This window comes from Penicillium diatomitis, assembly GCF_028827545.1.
Source record: "Penicillium diatomitis strain IBT 30728 chromosome Unknown utg000010l_segment0_segment0, whole genome shotgun sequence".
Classification (NCBI taxonomy): domain Eukaryota; kingdom Fungi; phylum Ascomycota; class Eurotiomycetes; order Eurotiales; family Aspergillaceae; genus Penicillium; species Penicillium diatomitis.
Window position 1 is genome coordinate 368,855 of NW_026623182.1, and position 16,998 is coordinate 385,852.

At 50.5% G+C, this 16,998-nt stretch overlaps 6 protein-coding genes across 6 annotated transcripts; 3 read left to right on the forward strand and 3 right to left on the reverse strand.

Moving 5' to 3' along the window:
* Positions 1-94: 94 nt before the first annotated feature.
* On the forward strand, positions 95-1,160 carry N7539_007156 (RTA1 domain-containing protein; the record flags this gene model as incomplete). Its single annotated transcript, XM_056936757.1, has 3 exons — positions 95-369; positions 461-849; positions 907-1,160. 3 exons carry the CDS (start codon positions 95-97, stop codon positions 1,158-1,160), a joined length of 918 nt encoding a protein of 305 aa, XP_056787556.1.
* A 4,721-nt stretch (positions 1,161-5,881) lies between these two features.
* N7539_007157 (uncharacterized protein) lies at positions 5,882-6,786 on the reverse strand (the record flags this gene model as incomplete). The annotated part of the gene is given in 4 exon segments (XM_056936758.1): positions 5,882-6,152; positions 6,209-6,300; positions 6,313-6,516; positions 6,586-6,786. Coding segments are annotated over 4 exon segments (768 nt in total), but the record flags the coding sequence as incomplete, so codon positions are not given.
* A 977-nt stretch (positions 6,787-7,763) lies between these two features.
* On the forward strand, positions 7,764-9,255 carry N7539_007158 (RNA-DNA hybrid ribonuclease; the record flags this gene model as incomplete). Its single annotated transcript, XM_056936759.1, has 3 exons — positions 7,764-7,971; positions 8,106-8,667; positions 8,826-9,255. The coding sequence occupies 3 exons, from the start codon at positions 7,764-7,766 to the stop codon at positions 9,253-9,255; spliced, it is 1,200 nt and encodes a 399-aa protein (XP_056787558.1).
* Positions 9,256-9,395: 140 nt separating this feature from the next.
* On the reverse strand, positions 9,396-9,776 carry N7539_007159 (uncharacterized protein; the record flags this gene model as incomplete). Its single annotated transcript, XM_056936760.1, has 1 exon — positions 9,396-9,776. One exon carries the CDS (start codon positions 9,774-9,776, stop codon positions 9,396-9,398), a length of 381 nt encoding a protein of 126 aa, XP_056787559.1.
* Positions 9,777-10,886: 1,110 nt separating this feature from the next.
* On the forward strand, positions 10,887-12,861 carry N7539_007160 (putative Na/H antiporter; the record flags this gene model as incomplete). Its single annotated transcript, XM_056936761.1, has 5 exons — positions 10,887-11,004; positions 11,083-11,756; positions 11,839-11,921; positions 11,986-12,394; positions 12,481-12,861. The coding sequence occupies 5 exons, from the start codon at positions 10,887-10,889 to the stop codon at positions 12,859-12,861; spliced, it is 1,665 nt and encodes a 554-aa protein (XP_056787560.1).
* Positions 12,862-14,607: 1,746 nt separating this feature from the next.
* On the reverse strand, positions 14,608-16,144 carry N7539_007161 (endo-1,4-beta-xylanase; the record flags this gene model as incomplete). The annotated part of the gene is made up of 8 exons (XM_056936762.1): positions 14,608-14,697; positions 14,775-14,840; positions 14,911-15,047; positions 15,167-15,255; positions 15,333-15,600; positions 15,672-15,720; positions 15,779-15,819; positions 15,892-16,144. 8 exons carry the CDS (start codon positions 16,142-16,144, stop codon positions 14,608-14,610), a joined length of 993 nt encoding a protein of 330 aa, XP_056787561.1.
* Positions 16,145-16,998: the final 854 nt, after the last annotated feature.

The window sequence follows — 16,998 nt, forward strand, 5'->3', positions numbered from 1 at the left end:
GTCCTACCCGCTGAGTTATTCGTCCCCAAGACACACAGTATCATCTACTCAATTTTCAGGCACACAAGTCTCCGTCGACTATCTTTCAGTCGCCATGGCGTCAAACAATACCCAAGTCTATGTTCCCTGCACACTTCAAACATGCCCTCTGTCTATGGCAACGATTCCTTATCAGCCAAATCTGGGCGCCAATGCTACTTTCCTTGTCATCTTTGCACTAGCACTGGCCGTTCAAATATGGTCGAGTATAAAATATCGGACATGGACCCATTTGGTCGGGATGACAGGGGGTCTGCTACTTGAGATAGTGGGCTATGTTGGTCGCATCATGCTTCACTATAATCCCTTCAATTTCAACAACTTCGTGATGTAAGTAATGGGCACTAACGGGACTACCTAGCGGTAGAAATCTTTACTAAGGTCAATGATCAAGAGAAGCTTCTAACCCTTCGCTGTCTAGATATCTCGTCTGCTTGACGGTGGCACCCGCCTTTATCAGCGCCGTGATCTATATTTGTTTCTACCGTGTCACCATAATATACGGCCAATCTCTCTTCGGGCTCAAACCTCGCATACTTGCGATTATCTTCATTTGCTGTGATATCATCTGTCTGATCCTACAAGCCGCGGGAGGGGCCATTGCATCGCTGTCAAATGGTACAAGCAGGGAGGCCCGGGCCCAAGGGGATATGGGCATTAATATCATGATCGCTGGTCTCGTTTTCCAAGTCATTTCACTCTTGGCATTTCTTAGCTGCGCAGCTTACTACCTTTGGTCTATGCGTCGCAGATATTCTGAGCCTAAGGCGACTACAGTCAAACGTGGACTTTGGTATGCATTTTTGACAAGTAAGTGGTGTTTGTGATTTCATACGTTCCAAATGCGCAGGGCTGATCATTTGATAGGCCTCGGGGTTGCTGCAATTGCAATTTTTGTTCGTTCGGTATATCGAGTCGCCGAGCTTCGGGAAGGGTTCCAAGGGAAACTGGCTGGCAACGAGGCGCTCTTCATGATCCTTGAGGGAGCAATGATTGTGATCACAACTGTCGCTTTGACGGTGTTCCACCCGGGCTATTGTCTTGGTGTCCCATGGAAAGTACAGGCTGCCGAAACGTCAATGCTGCTTGAGAGCCGAGGATCCAAAGACGGATACGAATGATCCGAAAGCCCAGAAACTGCATGTGAGCGACCTAGGAAACTCAGCGGCTGGTGAAGTCTTCATTCCTTCTTTTCTTGGCTACCTTAGTCTCGAATCCAAGATAGATGGGTGTTGATAATGCCTATTTTGTTATGTAGGCTGTTTGACATTGCCTTAACCTCCGCCATTGATACTAGTTTATTTCACTCAATTTCCGTCCTAATGTGATAAATTTCCCGGGTTGCCAATGTCCTATCCAATTACATGCACGAGTCTACTACCAACTGCTGAGACCCACCGAGCCACGCGGGAAGCGGAACCCAAATCTTCTTTCCGGCCTAGTCTCGTTCGAATGCTACTGGAAAAGGGTTAGCCGCATATAGTCTCGCTCGGTAAGTTTCCACACCACGACTGCGCAATTCACAAAACTACCAAAGGATCGCACAAAGAAAATTCCTCACTATTATTAACACTATAAATTGGAACCCGTATCATTTACTGGTGAGTACTCATAGACAAAAACAATGACCAGACTGGGGCTCGATCCCAGGACCTTATCGGTGTTAACGATACGTGATAACCAACTACACCATCCGGCCTGTTGTATGATATGGGCCAGGATTATGCATCTAAATAGGGTTTCTACAAACTTCCAATCGAATAAGAACAAAAGCAATTCACGTCATGATATTGCAAGTTGCTCGCTTCCACCTCTGTTACTTATTCCATACCTGTACTTGTATACCCGACATATTCAAGGGAATAGATTGGGAGAATGTTCCCTTGACTGCTTGGAAACGATGTCGTATTGTTGAGCTGGGTGCTCAGTAGAGCATTCGGGTCTCCAGGATAAATATATTGTTCTCTGACATAAGTCACTGACAGAATTTAATTATTTCACTCTACACCGATTCTGAAGACTCCAAGTTCCAGGTCCCAGATTCTAGCTCTGAACAGGGGATAGGACTACAGCAACCAGGCTGGAGGGGGGGGGGGGGGGGGGGGGGGTTATGGCTATAGCGTATATGGTGCTAGCAAGTCACCAAGCACTTTATCCGCTGCTCCATTCCCGAAAATCAGGATGTGAATCCGCGGTCCAGCCCGGGGCGATGGTGAACTGGTAAGCCTCAGGCGTCATGCCCAAATCAACGAGGTGTCGGCCTCTACTTACTGGTGGCAGAGCGGAGGCTATCACTTGTGACTTAAATAGGCGAGGTCGCCACAGAAGTGATGGTAGAGGTACTGGAGGAAGCCATCTTCGCAACCGTGAACAGATTCGTAAGAGGCCGCTTGTCAGGGTTCTCAGTTGCTAAAAAGATCATCGCGGTTGTCTGAGGAAGTTCAGATGTAATTGCGATGATTTTCAGCTGGGAAAGGAATCACCGTGGCAAGTTCCGGTAAGACCAGTTGCTGATGTAATTGTGAGGAGTACTGCAGTGGCAGGGGCAAGTACACTCACAGGTGTAGTATTACTTGCATTAGTTCCGGCCTGCCGGACCGCAACCACGAGGGTGCATAACAAATTCGGTCTCGGCTGCCCTACGGTGCATCCTGCGTCGCATGCTGTACTACGACTACCATTTCGCGAAAGGTCCCAGTGATCATCTAGGTGCAGGGAGGGGAATGATCCTTGACGGCGCAGATGCTTCATCCGATATGGTATCCTTAAAACCTTGTATTGTCATCGATACCCATTCGTCCATCCGAGGGCGTTGGGTGTATCAATTTAATACAGTAAAAAATACCCAATCGTACATTGACACTTCATTCTAGCAATGGTTCCCTTCATAAGAAAGATCCGCCGAAATAGGCATACCCGCTTGCCTGTAACCGGAAGCAGTGTGCGTTGACGGCTGGGTTCCAAGCATAGAAAGAATCCAGCGAAACATCGTGGGTAGCAGCAATGTCATAACAAGAATCACCGGAACGAATTTCGTAAAAGGTATCACAGGTGGGAAACATGTCTATCTGGATCGGAGGCGGAGTCGAGACACTAGATACAAAGTTGGTCGCAATTACAACAGCCGAAATGAAAGTAGACTTCACACCCACGCAAATTTCCTCATTGGCTTGTAGTCCAGAACAATCGGATTTCACTGCTCGATACCAGGCATATAATGACACCCATGGAACACCGTTTGAATTGGCAATATCATAGCATCCACGGCCGGTAATAACCCTGTCGAACCGATGAAAGGTCGAGACCATGCCTGTCTAGATGCGAGACGGTGTAGAGACCCCTATGCAGTCGAAGTTGAGGCGTCGGTAGGATGCTGCTGATGGGTTGGTTGGAGCTCGACACCCAATATTCAGTCTGTCCGTGTTTCATCTGCAAGCGGGATAATCAAACTGGACCCGGTTGGCCAGACCGTTGGAGGATGACTAGATAGTTGGGCAGGCCGAGGGAGTTTCGTCAAAGGCACTGTGAAATTCGACTTCACTGTATGCCACGATTATAAGTGACGGACTGACGGAGATGAGATACTCTGCCTTGCCCGTTGATGCGCAAAATCCCTGGAATGACATCGAGAAGGGCAGGTGGCATTCGATCTTGGGCTATTGGGGAAACAGTTTGGCGTCCTGCACCAGTTGGGCTGTTATTGAAAACACCTCAGCGATTGAAGTGTGGGTGGGATCCTCTCTTCTGAAACCTCTTGAAAGCATGATGTAGACAGCTCAGTAAAAAACTACATATTGAGTGGTGGCGAGACGGGGGGGAATTGAAAGGAATATGCTGCTGACGTTTTTAGTCGAGCATGTCTTTTGAGGCAAGATTGATCGGCGACATTTTCACCTATTGGCTTGACCAGCGTAAGGTGAATGTCCACGCCGTGGACACAAGCACGGCTCAGATATCGTGCTCAGACATCAAAGATCTCTTCCATTGCAACACAACATCTAGTAGCACTTTCCCAAGAAAGATTGGCGACGACAAAGAACCATTTATTGAGCAAATGCCCTATTAGCTTGTCAATATCGCCCATCTTGAACATCTGACTATTTTCATGGGCCGACCACACCCGAGAAAGGGAATTGTAAGTTGTTGATTTGTGCTGGTCTGGTCTTTCATTGTGTGGGTTTATCGCTAAGGTTGGGCCCCAGTAGCTCTTCTCTAGGAAACCAAACGGTATGACTCGTTTTCAAAAAGATGACGGCCGATCAACAGGTCCTTCGTCCTAGAAGCAAAAAGAAGGTTTGGGGCTTGAGCAGTGTGGCACGTCAGCGCTTCAGAGGTTCAGGTGAATTGGCTTGAAGGGGACTGAAGTATCAAACAGCCTCAAGATTGGGGGAGCAAAAAAATGATAAAAAGGAAAAAACATACAACAGTCAGGATTCGCATGTGGTCACCCACCATACTACTAACTGACCGGCGTGTGGCTTGAGTACGGCTGAGCGGACGGGAAGCCCTATTTTCCACACCCTATGGTCGTATGTAGTTGATCTGGCTCAAATTCAAATCCTGAATCATGATGATCTTGTCAAACCAAAACTATCATCACTAGGCGGTTGCTCTATAAATTGGAGTAATACTAGGAGCATCCTATAGGATTTAATGATTATTAGACGAGGAATATTTAGCGCATGAATAAAAGGCTTGAGACATAATACAACTAATCAGAATGTCTGATAAAAACATTAATAACCATGCAAAAAAGGAAAACATACAACAGTCAGGATTCGCATGTGGTCACCCACCATACTACTAACTGACCGGCGTGTGGCTTAAGTACGGCTGAGCGGACGGGAAGCCCTGTTCTCCACACCCTGTGGTCGTATGTGCTTGAATTGAAGTAGAGAAGCAATATACCCTACAATCGTTTTTGAGTGTTGTGTCTCGATCAAGCCGAGCGACTGGAGGTGAGGAGGGCGAGTAAGTATAGAATAGACAGGGTGAGAAGCAAGGTGAAATCATATGGGCGCACACATTATTCTTGAAAGCCCACACGTTAATCAACTACTGTGGACCATTATGTGAAAAGCTGGAAATGTTTGGACGCCAAGGCCGCGACTCTATCAATGCCACCGATTCAGACCACAGTAATTGAATATGCATCTGCTTCATTGCGCTCTGTTTCCAATCCGGCCGTCATATATGTTGTCCGTGATGAGATAAATCACGTTCGTTTCGATGTCAGGAAGTGGGATCGTGCGCTTGCTCTTTCACTATTAGTGAAATCGATGGGGGATATCGAATGGTTTGGCATAGACCTTTTGGTCTAATGGGAATACCATGTGAGCAACGGCACGGGTGATTCCATGCCCCGAGATGCCCTTCGGTCAGCAATATTCAGCTGTTAGCAAGTGTAATACAGGTCGCGAAGCGGCGGGGGGCTCTGTGTTCCTGGAGACACCCCGGTCAGGCAACCCTGTCTAACGATATATAGGTAGCGCGACCAAACAAAAATACAGATACATAACGTAAAGAATAAGGTTGCCGCACATAGAACATTTTTGGTCTAGCGGTCTAATGCCTGTCTCGCGCCTCGGAGCCGAATCTAGATTCTCTCAGAGTTAAGTGTTGACGAATTAGGATCCTTCATCGCTTCGGACCGTTAATTGAGCTCGCTGCAATAATGCGTCATCATTCATGACTTTGAGACCTGCGAAGATGAATTCAGTAGCTTGGCGAATAACGCGATAGGACTCTGTTTTTATTTTTTGATTTGGAAATTGACGCGGTTATCCTCAAAGCGTATTATAATGTGATCCATGACATACTTATCAGGGTTGGCGGAGCTGGCTCAGATCATATTTAACCTGTCAACAACCTCAGAAATCTCCGTCCCGGGGCTTAGCAAGTCAGGGTGCGACATAGTAAGTCTCTGACCATTCAAAAATGTATCCGAATTAGCCATGCCATTCGAATCCCCGAAATTCGACTGGAAATTATCAGTAAATCTTTCTGGCATGTCGAGAACCCTTCGCTTAACGTACACATTACCCGTGAATTGCTCATAGATCATCTTTGGAATAGCAGACATCTGCGGCACTACATGGCAGCAAAGAACCTCTCTGGTTGTTTAATTAGTATTTGTTCCCATTCGATCCTCTACATTCCTTCTACTTACTTTAAAGCAACGCGACACCTAGCGCGGATATCGTCACGCGTGGGGCAATCTAAGCTCCAAAACAATTCCTGTGTGAGGGACTCCCCCGGGACCTTTTCTCAAACGAGGTATTTAATAAAGCCACCAGGAACAGCTTCCTCTCTCCCTTGTTCCGTCTCGATGTAGCCAAGGAGACGCGGAGCGGAGATGCAGCCTTGACGCATCACGAGCTTAAACGCTTCTAGTTCACCAAGGGTCTCATAAGAATCCAGATACGCCTGCTGGGATCTTGTATCCGGAGCTAACCACTCAGTTCCAGTGATAGGGATCTGATAGTAGATTCGTATAAAGGCTCACTGAGCCGGATCCTCCTCTCGGTGACATAGGAATATACCAACTGTCTTGGGCCTCCCTATCCCCTTCTGAACTTGGTCTAATGCGAGGGGCGCTGCTCCCTCTGAGAGCTTTTCGATGACCCATGTAGAGCAGGCCCTCGGAAGTGACAAACTAGAGGCTGTGGCGACGGTTGATGTAGTAGATGGGCGACTAGTTTCGTACGAGGTTGGGGTTGACGTGGCTACCGAGGCTGGAGGAGGTGCCTATGACGCCGGGGGGAGATTCAGATAGCCTAGAAGGTGAAATTCTAGGAGAGAAGTCCGTCCTGCGGGAAGTCCGTAGGGATGGAAGCCCCAGAGGCATGATTGCTAGACGTGGACATGACCTATCCACTTGTAGCGATGCATCAACATGCTCCTGAGCGCATCGATTTGAAATGAAAGCGCGATGGTCAAACACATGCAGCTCCCATCAAGAAGCTTCTTGTTCCCCGCTACCTATCACTCTGACATTGTATCGTTAGTTCTTGATACTTCAAACTGGCGGACGATGAGAAACAAGCACAGGTCGGAGTATGGCCCCGGTGCAGCTTCCCGGATATATCGTCGACGGCCTCGAAACGCAGGTTGCGAAAATGAATGTGGGTGGAGCTGGAGATACTTTGCTATTTACAAGCCACCGTGAGATTTTTTGTCCCCCATCCTCAGGTTCATCGGCAGAGTCAAACACGATTACAGCGTCAAGCGTACACTCGTCGGAAGAGGTTGGTAAACCACTGCTGTAGAGTGTTGATCGCGCCTGTACTTATCAGCAAAGTGGCTGCGGAGTGCGGAGGGCCCCAATCAGACAGGATCTCCCCCCTCCCATTTTCGAAATCCCATCGGCCACCCCTCCCTCCTCCCATCGTTTCTTCAACTTTGGAACCACAGCCTGCCTTTGACACTCTCTTGAAGCAACCCACCCGCGAAGTTCCTTCGTCGTGTGTTCATTTACACAAAGCAGATACGTCTGCTCTCAAACCCCTACCCTGGGGCCCTTGCTCGCCCTTTCAAGGCCTCTGCGAGTCACTCCGCACCGAGGGAGATTTCACCCGGCCAAACTCCCTTTCCATCGCGATTCACCGATCTCGGGCTCGCGACTTTCAGGACTTGCGCTTGTCCCCTTTCCATCGCGCTTATCTTTCGCTTCGTTTTCTTGGAATTCACTGCCCTTCCTCGACGACCAGGACGAGCCGGACGCGATGAACGGTACCACGCCCTCGCTGAGCCCCGGGTCAGGCACAAAAGCTTCCTCACGATCCAAATCGTCTCCATCTCCCACCGCAGGGATGAAGCGCAAACGAACGACCGGAAACAAATTATATGCGGTGAAGAAAGGAAACAAGCCGGGCATTTACTACAGCTGGCCTGACTGCCTGGCGCAAATTACTGGTTTCAAAGGAGCTATCTGTACGTTTAGCTGGTCTGACTGAGGAGGCCTTTGCGCGTAGAGCTTTCCTTCGGCCCTGTCTCGTATCATTCAAAAGCTGGTGTGTTTCCAGAGTGGACACTAACGTAGCGGGCGACGTGCTGTCTCATTCTAGTTCAATCCTTCCTCACGTTCGAAGACGCCAACGCCTTCCTGTCCGGCGCGAAGATACCGTCTGCCACTGCCTCTGCCAACGGGGGTGAAAATACACGTTTCTACGGAGTACAACGAGGGCGTGTGCCCGGAGTGTACACCGATTGGACGGTGGCACAGCAACAGATCTGTGGGTTCACGCGGCCATCCTACCGGAAGTTTGCGACGCGAGAAGAGGCCGAAGAGTTCGTCGATGCTGGGAAGGAGGGAGCTTTGTCGTCACATGCATCTGGAGCCCCTGGCTTGACCAATGAGAATCCCAAGGATGCAGACGGGGTTGAGTATGCGCCGGGAGACGGACCTTTGCCTGCGGGAGCGGAGGATGGGTTCGACCCTAATGTATTGCTCGACCCGGCCACCGGCAAGATGGTCTATAAAGCAGTTGCGAAAAAGACCGGGACGAAGACGCGAGCGACGGGAATTCCAGGGATGCTGCGCATTTACACGGACGGGAGCTCGCTGCGCAATGGAACCAAGCTCGCCTCTGCTGGAGTGGGTGTATACTTTGGACCGGGAGATTCAAGGTTCGTAGAATTCATGCTATTGCCTCGCACGTGTACCGAGGAGGAGAGGAAGAAGGCGCGGAAAAGACGGAAGAACAGGTCTAGGGAAATGGAAGAGACCACGGCATGCCCTGGTCTCGAGATGGGTTGTCGCTTACTGACCTTTCGTCCACCAGCAGAAATGTCTCTGAGCCCCTCAAAGGCAGCCGACAGACCAACCAGCGGGCCGAACTGACGGCCATTCTACGCGCCATCGATATCGCTCCTCGTCATCGGGACGTGACCATCTACACAGACAGCCGGTACTCGATCGACTGCGTGACTGTGTGGTTTGTAAATTGGCGGCGAAATCACTGGGTGACCAAGGATGGCAAACCGGTGGAAAATCGCGACCTGATCGAGTCCATCCTGGTCAAGATCGAAGAGCGCAACGAGCTTGAAGTGAAGACGCTGTTTCAATGGATCAAAGGGCACAACCGCGATCCGGGGAATGAGGCAGCCGACCGACTAGCGGTGAACGGGGCCCATGAGGGTGTCCGGCAAAAGGCCGAAGCACTCGAAGTGAGTCGTCGAGCGCCCGCCGTCGGGCTGGAGGAGGAGCTTTTTTGACCACGCTCGGACGGGCTTGGTGCTTTGCATGACAACCCAATGAAACACTTGGATCAGATTGTGTTCTGAGTCCTCCACCTGTAAAAAAACTGCCGGCCCCACATTGTGAACGGGGGGCATCTACGCGAAGATTCAGGCCTTCATGCGAGGCCGAACTGTAGAACTGCATCTGCATTCAGGTGCCACCGACCTGGTCCGGGGCGGGGGGGGGGGGGGATTGCGGTCAGCATACGATTCTTGGCGACGGAGGAGATCCCCCGACCGTTTCCAAACCACCCAAACAGATACAAATATCCGAAGGGGGAGAGATCAACACTGGTGCGCGCGGGGCTGACGGAGCCGGATTCAACACGATGTAAGTGGAAGGGTTGGCGGCAAGGGGGTTCTGGAGACGGAGAATGAATGCCAGGAACATCTTCACCACGTGCGGCGATCCGGAGAGCCGGTAAGAAGCACAGGATATCATCACTGATCATGAATGCAAAGAGTCCGATAAGGATCGTCAGATCGTCTATGATCATCTTGTCATGGCAATGTGATGATGGGAATCAAGCATTCCACGACCTGTCCCATGGCCATTTAAAGGGCCCAACCTCGTCATATCACGTTTCCACGAGGAGGGTCGGGCGTATCGTACTTCTTGCGCCACTCAGTAGTGAGTCAGTACTGCGCTTCTCCAGGCTCCACTCGGCATGACCGAATGCGGAGAACGGCAAAGTTTGGAGACAAAGTTTGAGTGCCTCGTGAATCGCAAGCCTGCCGGTCTCTTACAGTACAGTAAATCTCTCAAACCTGGCTCGGATCATCTGCGCACGGGTAGACCCAAGTCTTTCTGTTCGGTGCACACATCTTCTTAAGGACATCCCTCCTCTTGTCATTCCTTCCCGATCTCGATTAGTGGTACATTGCAGGCGCATCTCTCGTCCATCTCCGGAACATCCACGCCAAGAATCACCAAGACCGCCTAGAAATTCTCGTGGGGAACCTGAACTGCGACCGTTTCGCGTGCCTCTTCAACGTGGGCCTGTTCCCTCTTTTTTTTTTTTTCTTAATTTTCCCTTTTTCCACTCAACCCCCTCTTCCATTTCTTGGTCGTTCTTGTCCCTCTGGGCTTTTCCTCCTCTCCAACCCTTCAACACCCCCTCCCCACCCTCGCAACTGTTTGTGACCGCACCAAGTGCTTGGAACTATTCGCTGAGACCACTCAAGCTTTTGCCTCGCCCATTTCGCGATTCCTTAGCATCGTGCCATATGAGCGTCTTGCGTCATTGCCAGGAACCCTCGTCGTCTACTATGATTGCCTAACATTTACTTGCATCCCCCCGCTGTCCCGTTCTTGCTTGTTTGTGGCAGCTCGAAGCAGGTCCGCTGAGGATCCCTGGTGATCTGCCGTAGAACGTCCCCTGATCCTGTGTGGAACACGAACACAGAAGACCGGAAAGCTCCAACCGACTTCAGCAGCGAAATTCCCCCGACCTTTTCGCGCATCACTGAGTCGATCCGAGAAGCATCCGTGGGGATTGCGGTGTTCTGGAGTCACCACCGTGCGTGACCCGTGATCATCCTTCCCGCCGCTCAGAGAGCCAAACACCGTGAACACAGCAGGCATCTGAGACAACGTTGGAGCAAAGATGCCGACTCTTGCCCTGATCAATTTCAATATCGTCTGTGCGACGCTGGGAGGCTTCATCTCTCTCTTCGGCCTGGTGTCATACCTGTGCAAGGAGCGATTCTACCTCTCCGAAGCACGTAAGTGATGCAAGCTTCCTAGCTCCCTCGGAAAGATCGAGTTCAACACGGAGCAACTGCCTGACCTTTCTGATATAGTCATCTCGCTTCTTGCCGGAATTGTGTTTTCTCCCCATGCAGCGAATTTCATACGCCCAAAAGATTATGCATTGCACAACGAGCTCAACCTTGAGGAGATTACCTTGCACTTTACCCGCCTCGTTCTAGGCGTGCAGCTGTTCTTGGCAGGCGTTCAGCTCCCCAAGCGGTATCTGCAGGTCGAATGGCGGAGCTTGGCGCTCCTGCTCGGCCCCGGCATGGGTGCCATGTGGATTTGCAGTAGCCTGGTGGTGTGGGCCATGGTGCCCAACTTCAGTTTCCTCCACGCCCTGGTTGTCGCATCCTGTGTCACGCCCACAGATCCGGTCTTGTCCAACTCGATTGTCAAAGGCAAATTTGCAGACAAGAATGTGCCGCGACCTCTGCAACGAATCATCATTGCCGAGTCCGGCGCAAACGACGGTCTTGGTTATCCGTTCCTGTTCTTCGCCCTCTATCTGCTGCAGTACATCGGCATGGGTGGCGAGGGGCATCCGGGCGGTGCGAGCAAGGCCATGGGCCAGTGGTTCCTTGAGACGTGGGTGTATGTCATCATTCTGAGTATCGCATATGGCATCGCTGTGGGTTGGTTGTCTCGGAAGCTTCTCCACTGGGCCGAGGAGAAGCGTTATGTGGATCGGGAGAGTTTCCTGGTTTTCGCCATTGCCCTCGCCGTAAGTTGTTCTTGAATTTCTTCTTGCCCGTTTGATTCGATGATTCTTCAAGACCAGCTCTTTGCTAACCCCTGGCTCTTAGCTCTTCATTGTAGGCACCTGCGGACTGATTGGCACTGACGATCTGCTTGCCTGTTTCATTGCAGGAAATGTATTCACTCAAGAGTAAGCTCATGGGCCGTGATCATTTCGAGATGGAGCTACGGGATTTACTAACGATGCTCAACAGTGACTGGTTCCGTCTTGAAACCATGGATGATTCGCTCCAGCCGACCATCGATATGCTCCTCAACTTGGCGGTGTTCATGTGGTTTGGTGCTGTCTGTCCGTGGTCGTCCTTCCTGCACAACGACGTGATCCCGATCTATCGCCTGATTTTCTTGGGTGTTTTGATCTTGCTGCTCCGCCGCCTACCCATTGTTCTGGTGATGCATAAGTGGATCCACCAAATCGAGCATGTGCGCCATGCGGGATTCGTTGGTTTCTTTGGCCCAATTGGCGTCGGTGCCATCTTCTACCTTTCCATCTGTCGTGAATACTTGCGCGAAATCACCGTCGACGGAAAAATGCGGGCGGATGCTCAGCAGGTCTACGACACGGTCAATGTTGTCGTCTGGTTCTTGGTGATTTGTAGTATCGTAAGTTTCTTTTCTTTTTTCTTTTCCGTCCACGTTCACAACCTCAGTCATCTCACTGTCGACTTCATCTAATACCCAAATTTCAGATTGTTCACGGTCTCTCCGTCCCTGTCGGCAAAGCAGGATACCATCTGCCGCGGACCATTTCCAGCGCCATCAGCACCAGTACTGTGGACGACCCTGATCCAGTGCCCATCTCCAACTCTCGCCACACTCACAGCACGGCCATGCCTCGGGGTATGAAGTTTAGCATTTCGCGTCACCGCTCCCGCAAGCGTGAGAATCAGGAGACGTCGCCCAATCCTCCTGTGTTCCGTATCGGTCGGCCAGTCGTTCACGCTAGGTCGCAAGACGAGCAGATTGGCGCCGAGTCACACGATGAGCCCGCCCGCCCTGTGAATCTTGTTCACCAGGAGCCGGTGAGTGGTGTGCATTCACGGGAGCGCGACTCTCCGAGTCCTGTATGATGAATACCTAGAGAGTCCTTCGATCCATATGTGATGTTTTGTCAGCTGGTCGAAGTATCTCTGACATCGTCTCATTGCGGACCGCGAGAGTGCCATGCGTGTGTTGTATATCCCTCAATGTGCGCAGGGAGTTTTGACCCTCAACATCTTTTCAACCTGGCGTGTATTGACGAATGCCTTGTTGATGCAAAGTCGCAAAAAAGAAGGGACAAAAAAAGCGATTCGTCCTCTGCATCGTCTGAATCTGCTTTTTGCGGACACAACCTGCGTGGTCCACCATGCCGCATCTCTGCGTTCTCACCATTTGGCCATTGCATCCTTCCGATATTTCACCACCCAATATTCATGAACACACGTGATGTCCGATGTTCCCTCCCCCAATCATGATCGAAAGTCCTCCGCCCCACCCACTGAGGCTTCTGATGAATTTGAGATGTCCATAGAAACCTTTGATCTGTCTGTCATTTTTTTTTTGTTTTGGATCTGTGAATAGTTTTGCATAGCGATAACATCGTTTGCGAATGTTATTGTGGCTGTGATCATGATTGTGATTGTGACCCGTGAGTTGTGATGCGCAATGATCGGAGTCCGATCAGATCAAGATGTACAAAGGAGAGTTTGTGGCGTGAATATAATGAACTTATTATGTGTTCTACAGTCTACTCCACTCCATTACCTGGATACATGCCCTCACCCGGTACACGAGACGTGCTCTATAGTCTATACTCTGTACATCTATCCATAATCCGTATACGAACTAGTAGTCAATTCCCATCTTACATAACAGGATTAGAAACATTCCCCCTCCAAAGTCCTCTGGCTCTACCATGCCCCTACTAAGCACCTCACACCCGGACAGGACAAGCCGGCCGATCACCAGCTACTAGAGCTTGCCCAGCCCCAGTCAGATCTATTCAACTCTGCGCAGTCGTGCACGTCTGCACACCAAGTGATCACAACCCTCATTTTTAATTACAGCCCACGCGGACTCGAATGCTAGACAACCTAAGGCGTGGCGTGCGTGGTCCCTTTTGCCTCGAAATTCCTCGTAAGACGAGATGTTTGGGGGGATAAGTACCTGGCTTCCAAGTAGTGTAGTCACTATAGTGTATAGACTATAGACTATAGACTACAGTGTATGTGTATCAGTTCGGGGCGCTGAATGTAACATGCTGTGCCTCGAGAATCTCGCATATTGTTTATCTATTGGAAGAACGTTTACCTTACCTTGACTTGACCCGTTCCAGTGTCCAGTCTCCAAATCGATCAGGTCGCAAAGCAATCTTGTAGCAACGAAACGGACTCAGACCTACACACTACACTATAGATTACAGTACGTATCATCAATTCCAAGTTTTATACAAGTTCAATTGAAACCTAGCTCGCAACAAAGACATCCCGTCCATGTCAAAGACCAGCAACAAAGCAATGAGATGTAAAGATATCGACATGGACAGATTGCCAAGTGAGATACAAATCGCAAATTGCACATCGCGCATCGCGAACCAGAGACCGTCAAGACGCGTCTAATTTTCACCAAGTCAGAAAAAAATCCCCCTACGTTTCTCTCCCTTCTCGGCGCATTTCGTTCTTTGCGCCTCGTTTCTATCCGGAAACCAGTCCGGATATACCCTGGTTCGGGGGCCAGAAAAAAAACAAGAAGGCCAAGGCAGGAGAATTGTAGCGGGGCCTTTCTCAGACACGGTCTAGATGTCATGGCATGCGAGATGCGCTGCTTTGCTTCACTTAGAGAGCAGCGGTGATGGCGTTGTATGCGGGCTTGACGTTGTAGTTGCTGTCGAAGAGGCAGGGGGACTTGTTAGAGCGCCACGAGTCCTGGAGTAAACATCCGAGTTAGTTTGGCTCGTCTTTTAGAGTAGAGAGAGATTGGGTTAGGGTTGTCAGTATCTTACATTGTCAGAGACACCCCAGACGGTGATACCAACACACTTGGGCTGGTTGAGGCAAGCCTTGACAACCTATCAGGAGAAAAGGAAGGGTTAGTATATCAACTATCAAGGACGTTTTAAACAGAGGGTCAAGACTCACGTTGACGTAGTCGGTGGAACCGGCACCGGCAATGTCGAGCTCGGTGATGGCAAGCTCCTTGGTACCGGCGCTGGCGAGGGCGTTGATGGCGGCAGGGACACCGGCACCCATACCGGCCTCCAAGTGGCTCTGGGAACCTATTGGGGGAATAAGCAAGGTGTTACTTTTTTATATCTTGGTGTTTTTTTCATGAAGGAAAAAAACAACAACAACCAAAAAGTCTGTATGTGATTCTTCATAGAAGACATGAACTTACCAATACCGTCGATGGGGATACCCTGAGAGATCCACTTCTTGACGTGGCTGACCATACCCTTCAGCTTGGAGCCGTTGGCGTTGTCCAGGCTGGAAAAAGCATCGAATCAGTTCGTTGGATCAAGGGAGCTGGGAAATGCTTTATGTGTACGGCGGGCCACACTCACTTGTAGTCGTTAATGTACAACTTAGCGTTGGGGTCAACGGAGCGAGCAGTCTCGAAAGCGATACGGACAAAGTCCTCGCCGAGAACACGGTAGAAGACGCTGTTGCGCATGGTACCGTCCTCGTTGAAGATCTCGTTGACGACGTCCCAGGCGTAGATCTTGCCCTTGTAGCGGCCCATCACGTTGGTGATGTGATCCTTGAGGACCTGGGTGAGGGTGTTGCGGTCACCGATGTTCTGGACCCACTGGGGGAGCTGGGAGTGCCAGACTGGGGGACGAGAGATTAGTTTGGTCGAGCTCTGACATTGATATCGATGTTTGCCAGAGAGAACGACTTACCGAGAGTGTGGCCACGGATCATCTTGTTGTTCTGCGTGGCGAAGTTGACCTGGAAGAAATATCAGTATATGGTTGAACCGTCTTGAAGACGAAGCTATTCGACTTACCAGGTAGTCAGAGCCACCAAAGTTGAACTTGCCACGGGAAGCTGCAATCCATGCAACGGTCAGTATATACTCGAACTGCCATGCCACATGGGCAGAAAGTAATGGTCACTCACGCTCAGTGGCATCCCACTTCATGCTGTTCTCCGGAGTGAGTTGACCAAAGTCGGCCTTGATGATAGCCGCGGGCTTGGGGCTCTTGGTCAAGGTGTACTGGTCGGCAATGTTACCAAAGTACTTCTTGCCATGAGCCTTGAACTTGGCATCGACGCTGGTGGAGGCCTGGCGACATTCAATGTCGGCGGCGGGAGCAGCGATCGCCGAACCAGCGAAGATCAGTGCAACAGCGGCAGCCTTGATGTGAACCATTTTGAAAGGATGATGGGTATAAATGGGAGGAAAGTTTTGAAAAAGAAGGGGATAGATGAAAAGGAGGGTAGAAAGTGAAGTATGAACTGTAGGTTGGGAAGAGAAAGGAATGAAACGAACTTGGATGAAGGGGAAAAAAAAAGAGAAGGAAGTATTTGGTCGGGATGGGCTTCATTTTTATATACTGAGATTCAATCGACGGTATAAGTTTCTAGACCCATCCTGATAGTCCCTGTTGACTAGTCACCGCTAACCCAAAAACTACCCACGAGAGATCTCACGCCTATTGTCGTTCTGGAAGGAGACTCCAGTAAACACGAAATTGAATAATCGCAATTGGAACCATGTCTTTCTTCTCCGGAGCTCTCAAACTGGAACGACCATCCCTCCCCATTGAAGAGCGGACGCCCCATCCTGCGTCTCCGTCTAGACCGTCAACGAGATTCAAACCGAATTCCTCCTCCTCGTTCCTCTACTGCCCCCTTCCCAATCCGAAGTTGATCTCCGCCAGTGGCTTTGGCAGGCCAGGAGCAACCAATTGATTGGTCGTGTGGTGGCGCGTGCAATGAGCTCTATTTTAGCCGGATGACATCTCGACCTTGCGCGAGACCCCTGTAAGACCCTGACCGAAAGACCCTGACCGAAAGACCCTGGCCGGGCCTGTTTGACGAGCAGCTAACACGTTTGAGCCGTTTGAGCCCCGGCGGGTGGTGATGCCCAGCCGAGTGCCAAGAACCCTTCATTACTGAAGTGGAGGAGCAGCTCCGTCTCGGTGGATCCCGCCGGGGGGTCTCTCCTTCGTGGTGGAGATTCCAGGGTGTGTCGAACTGTCGAACTGTCGAACTGTCTATGGG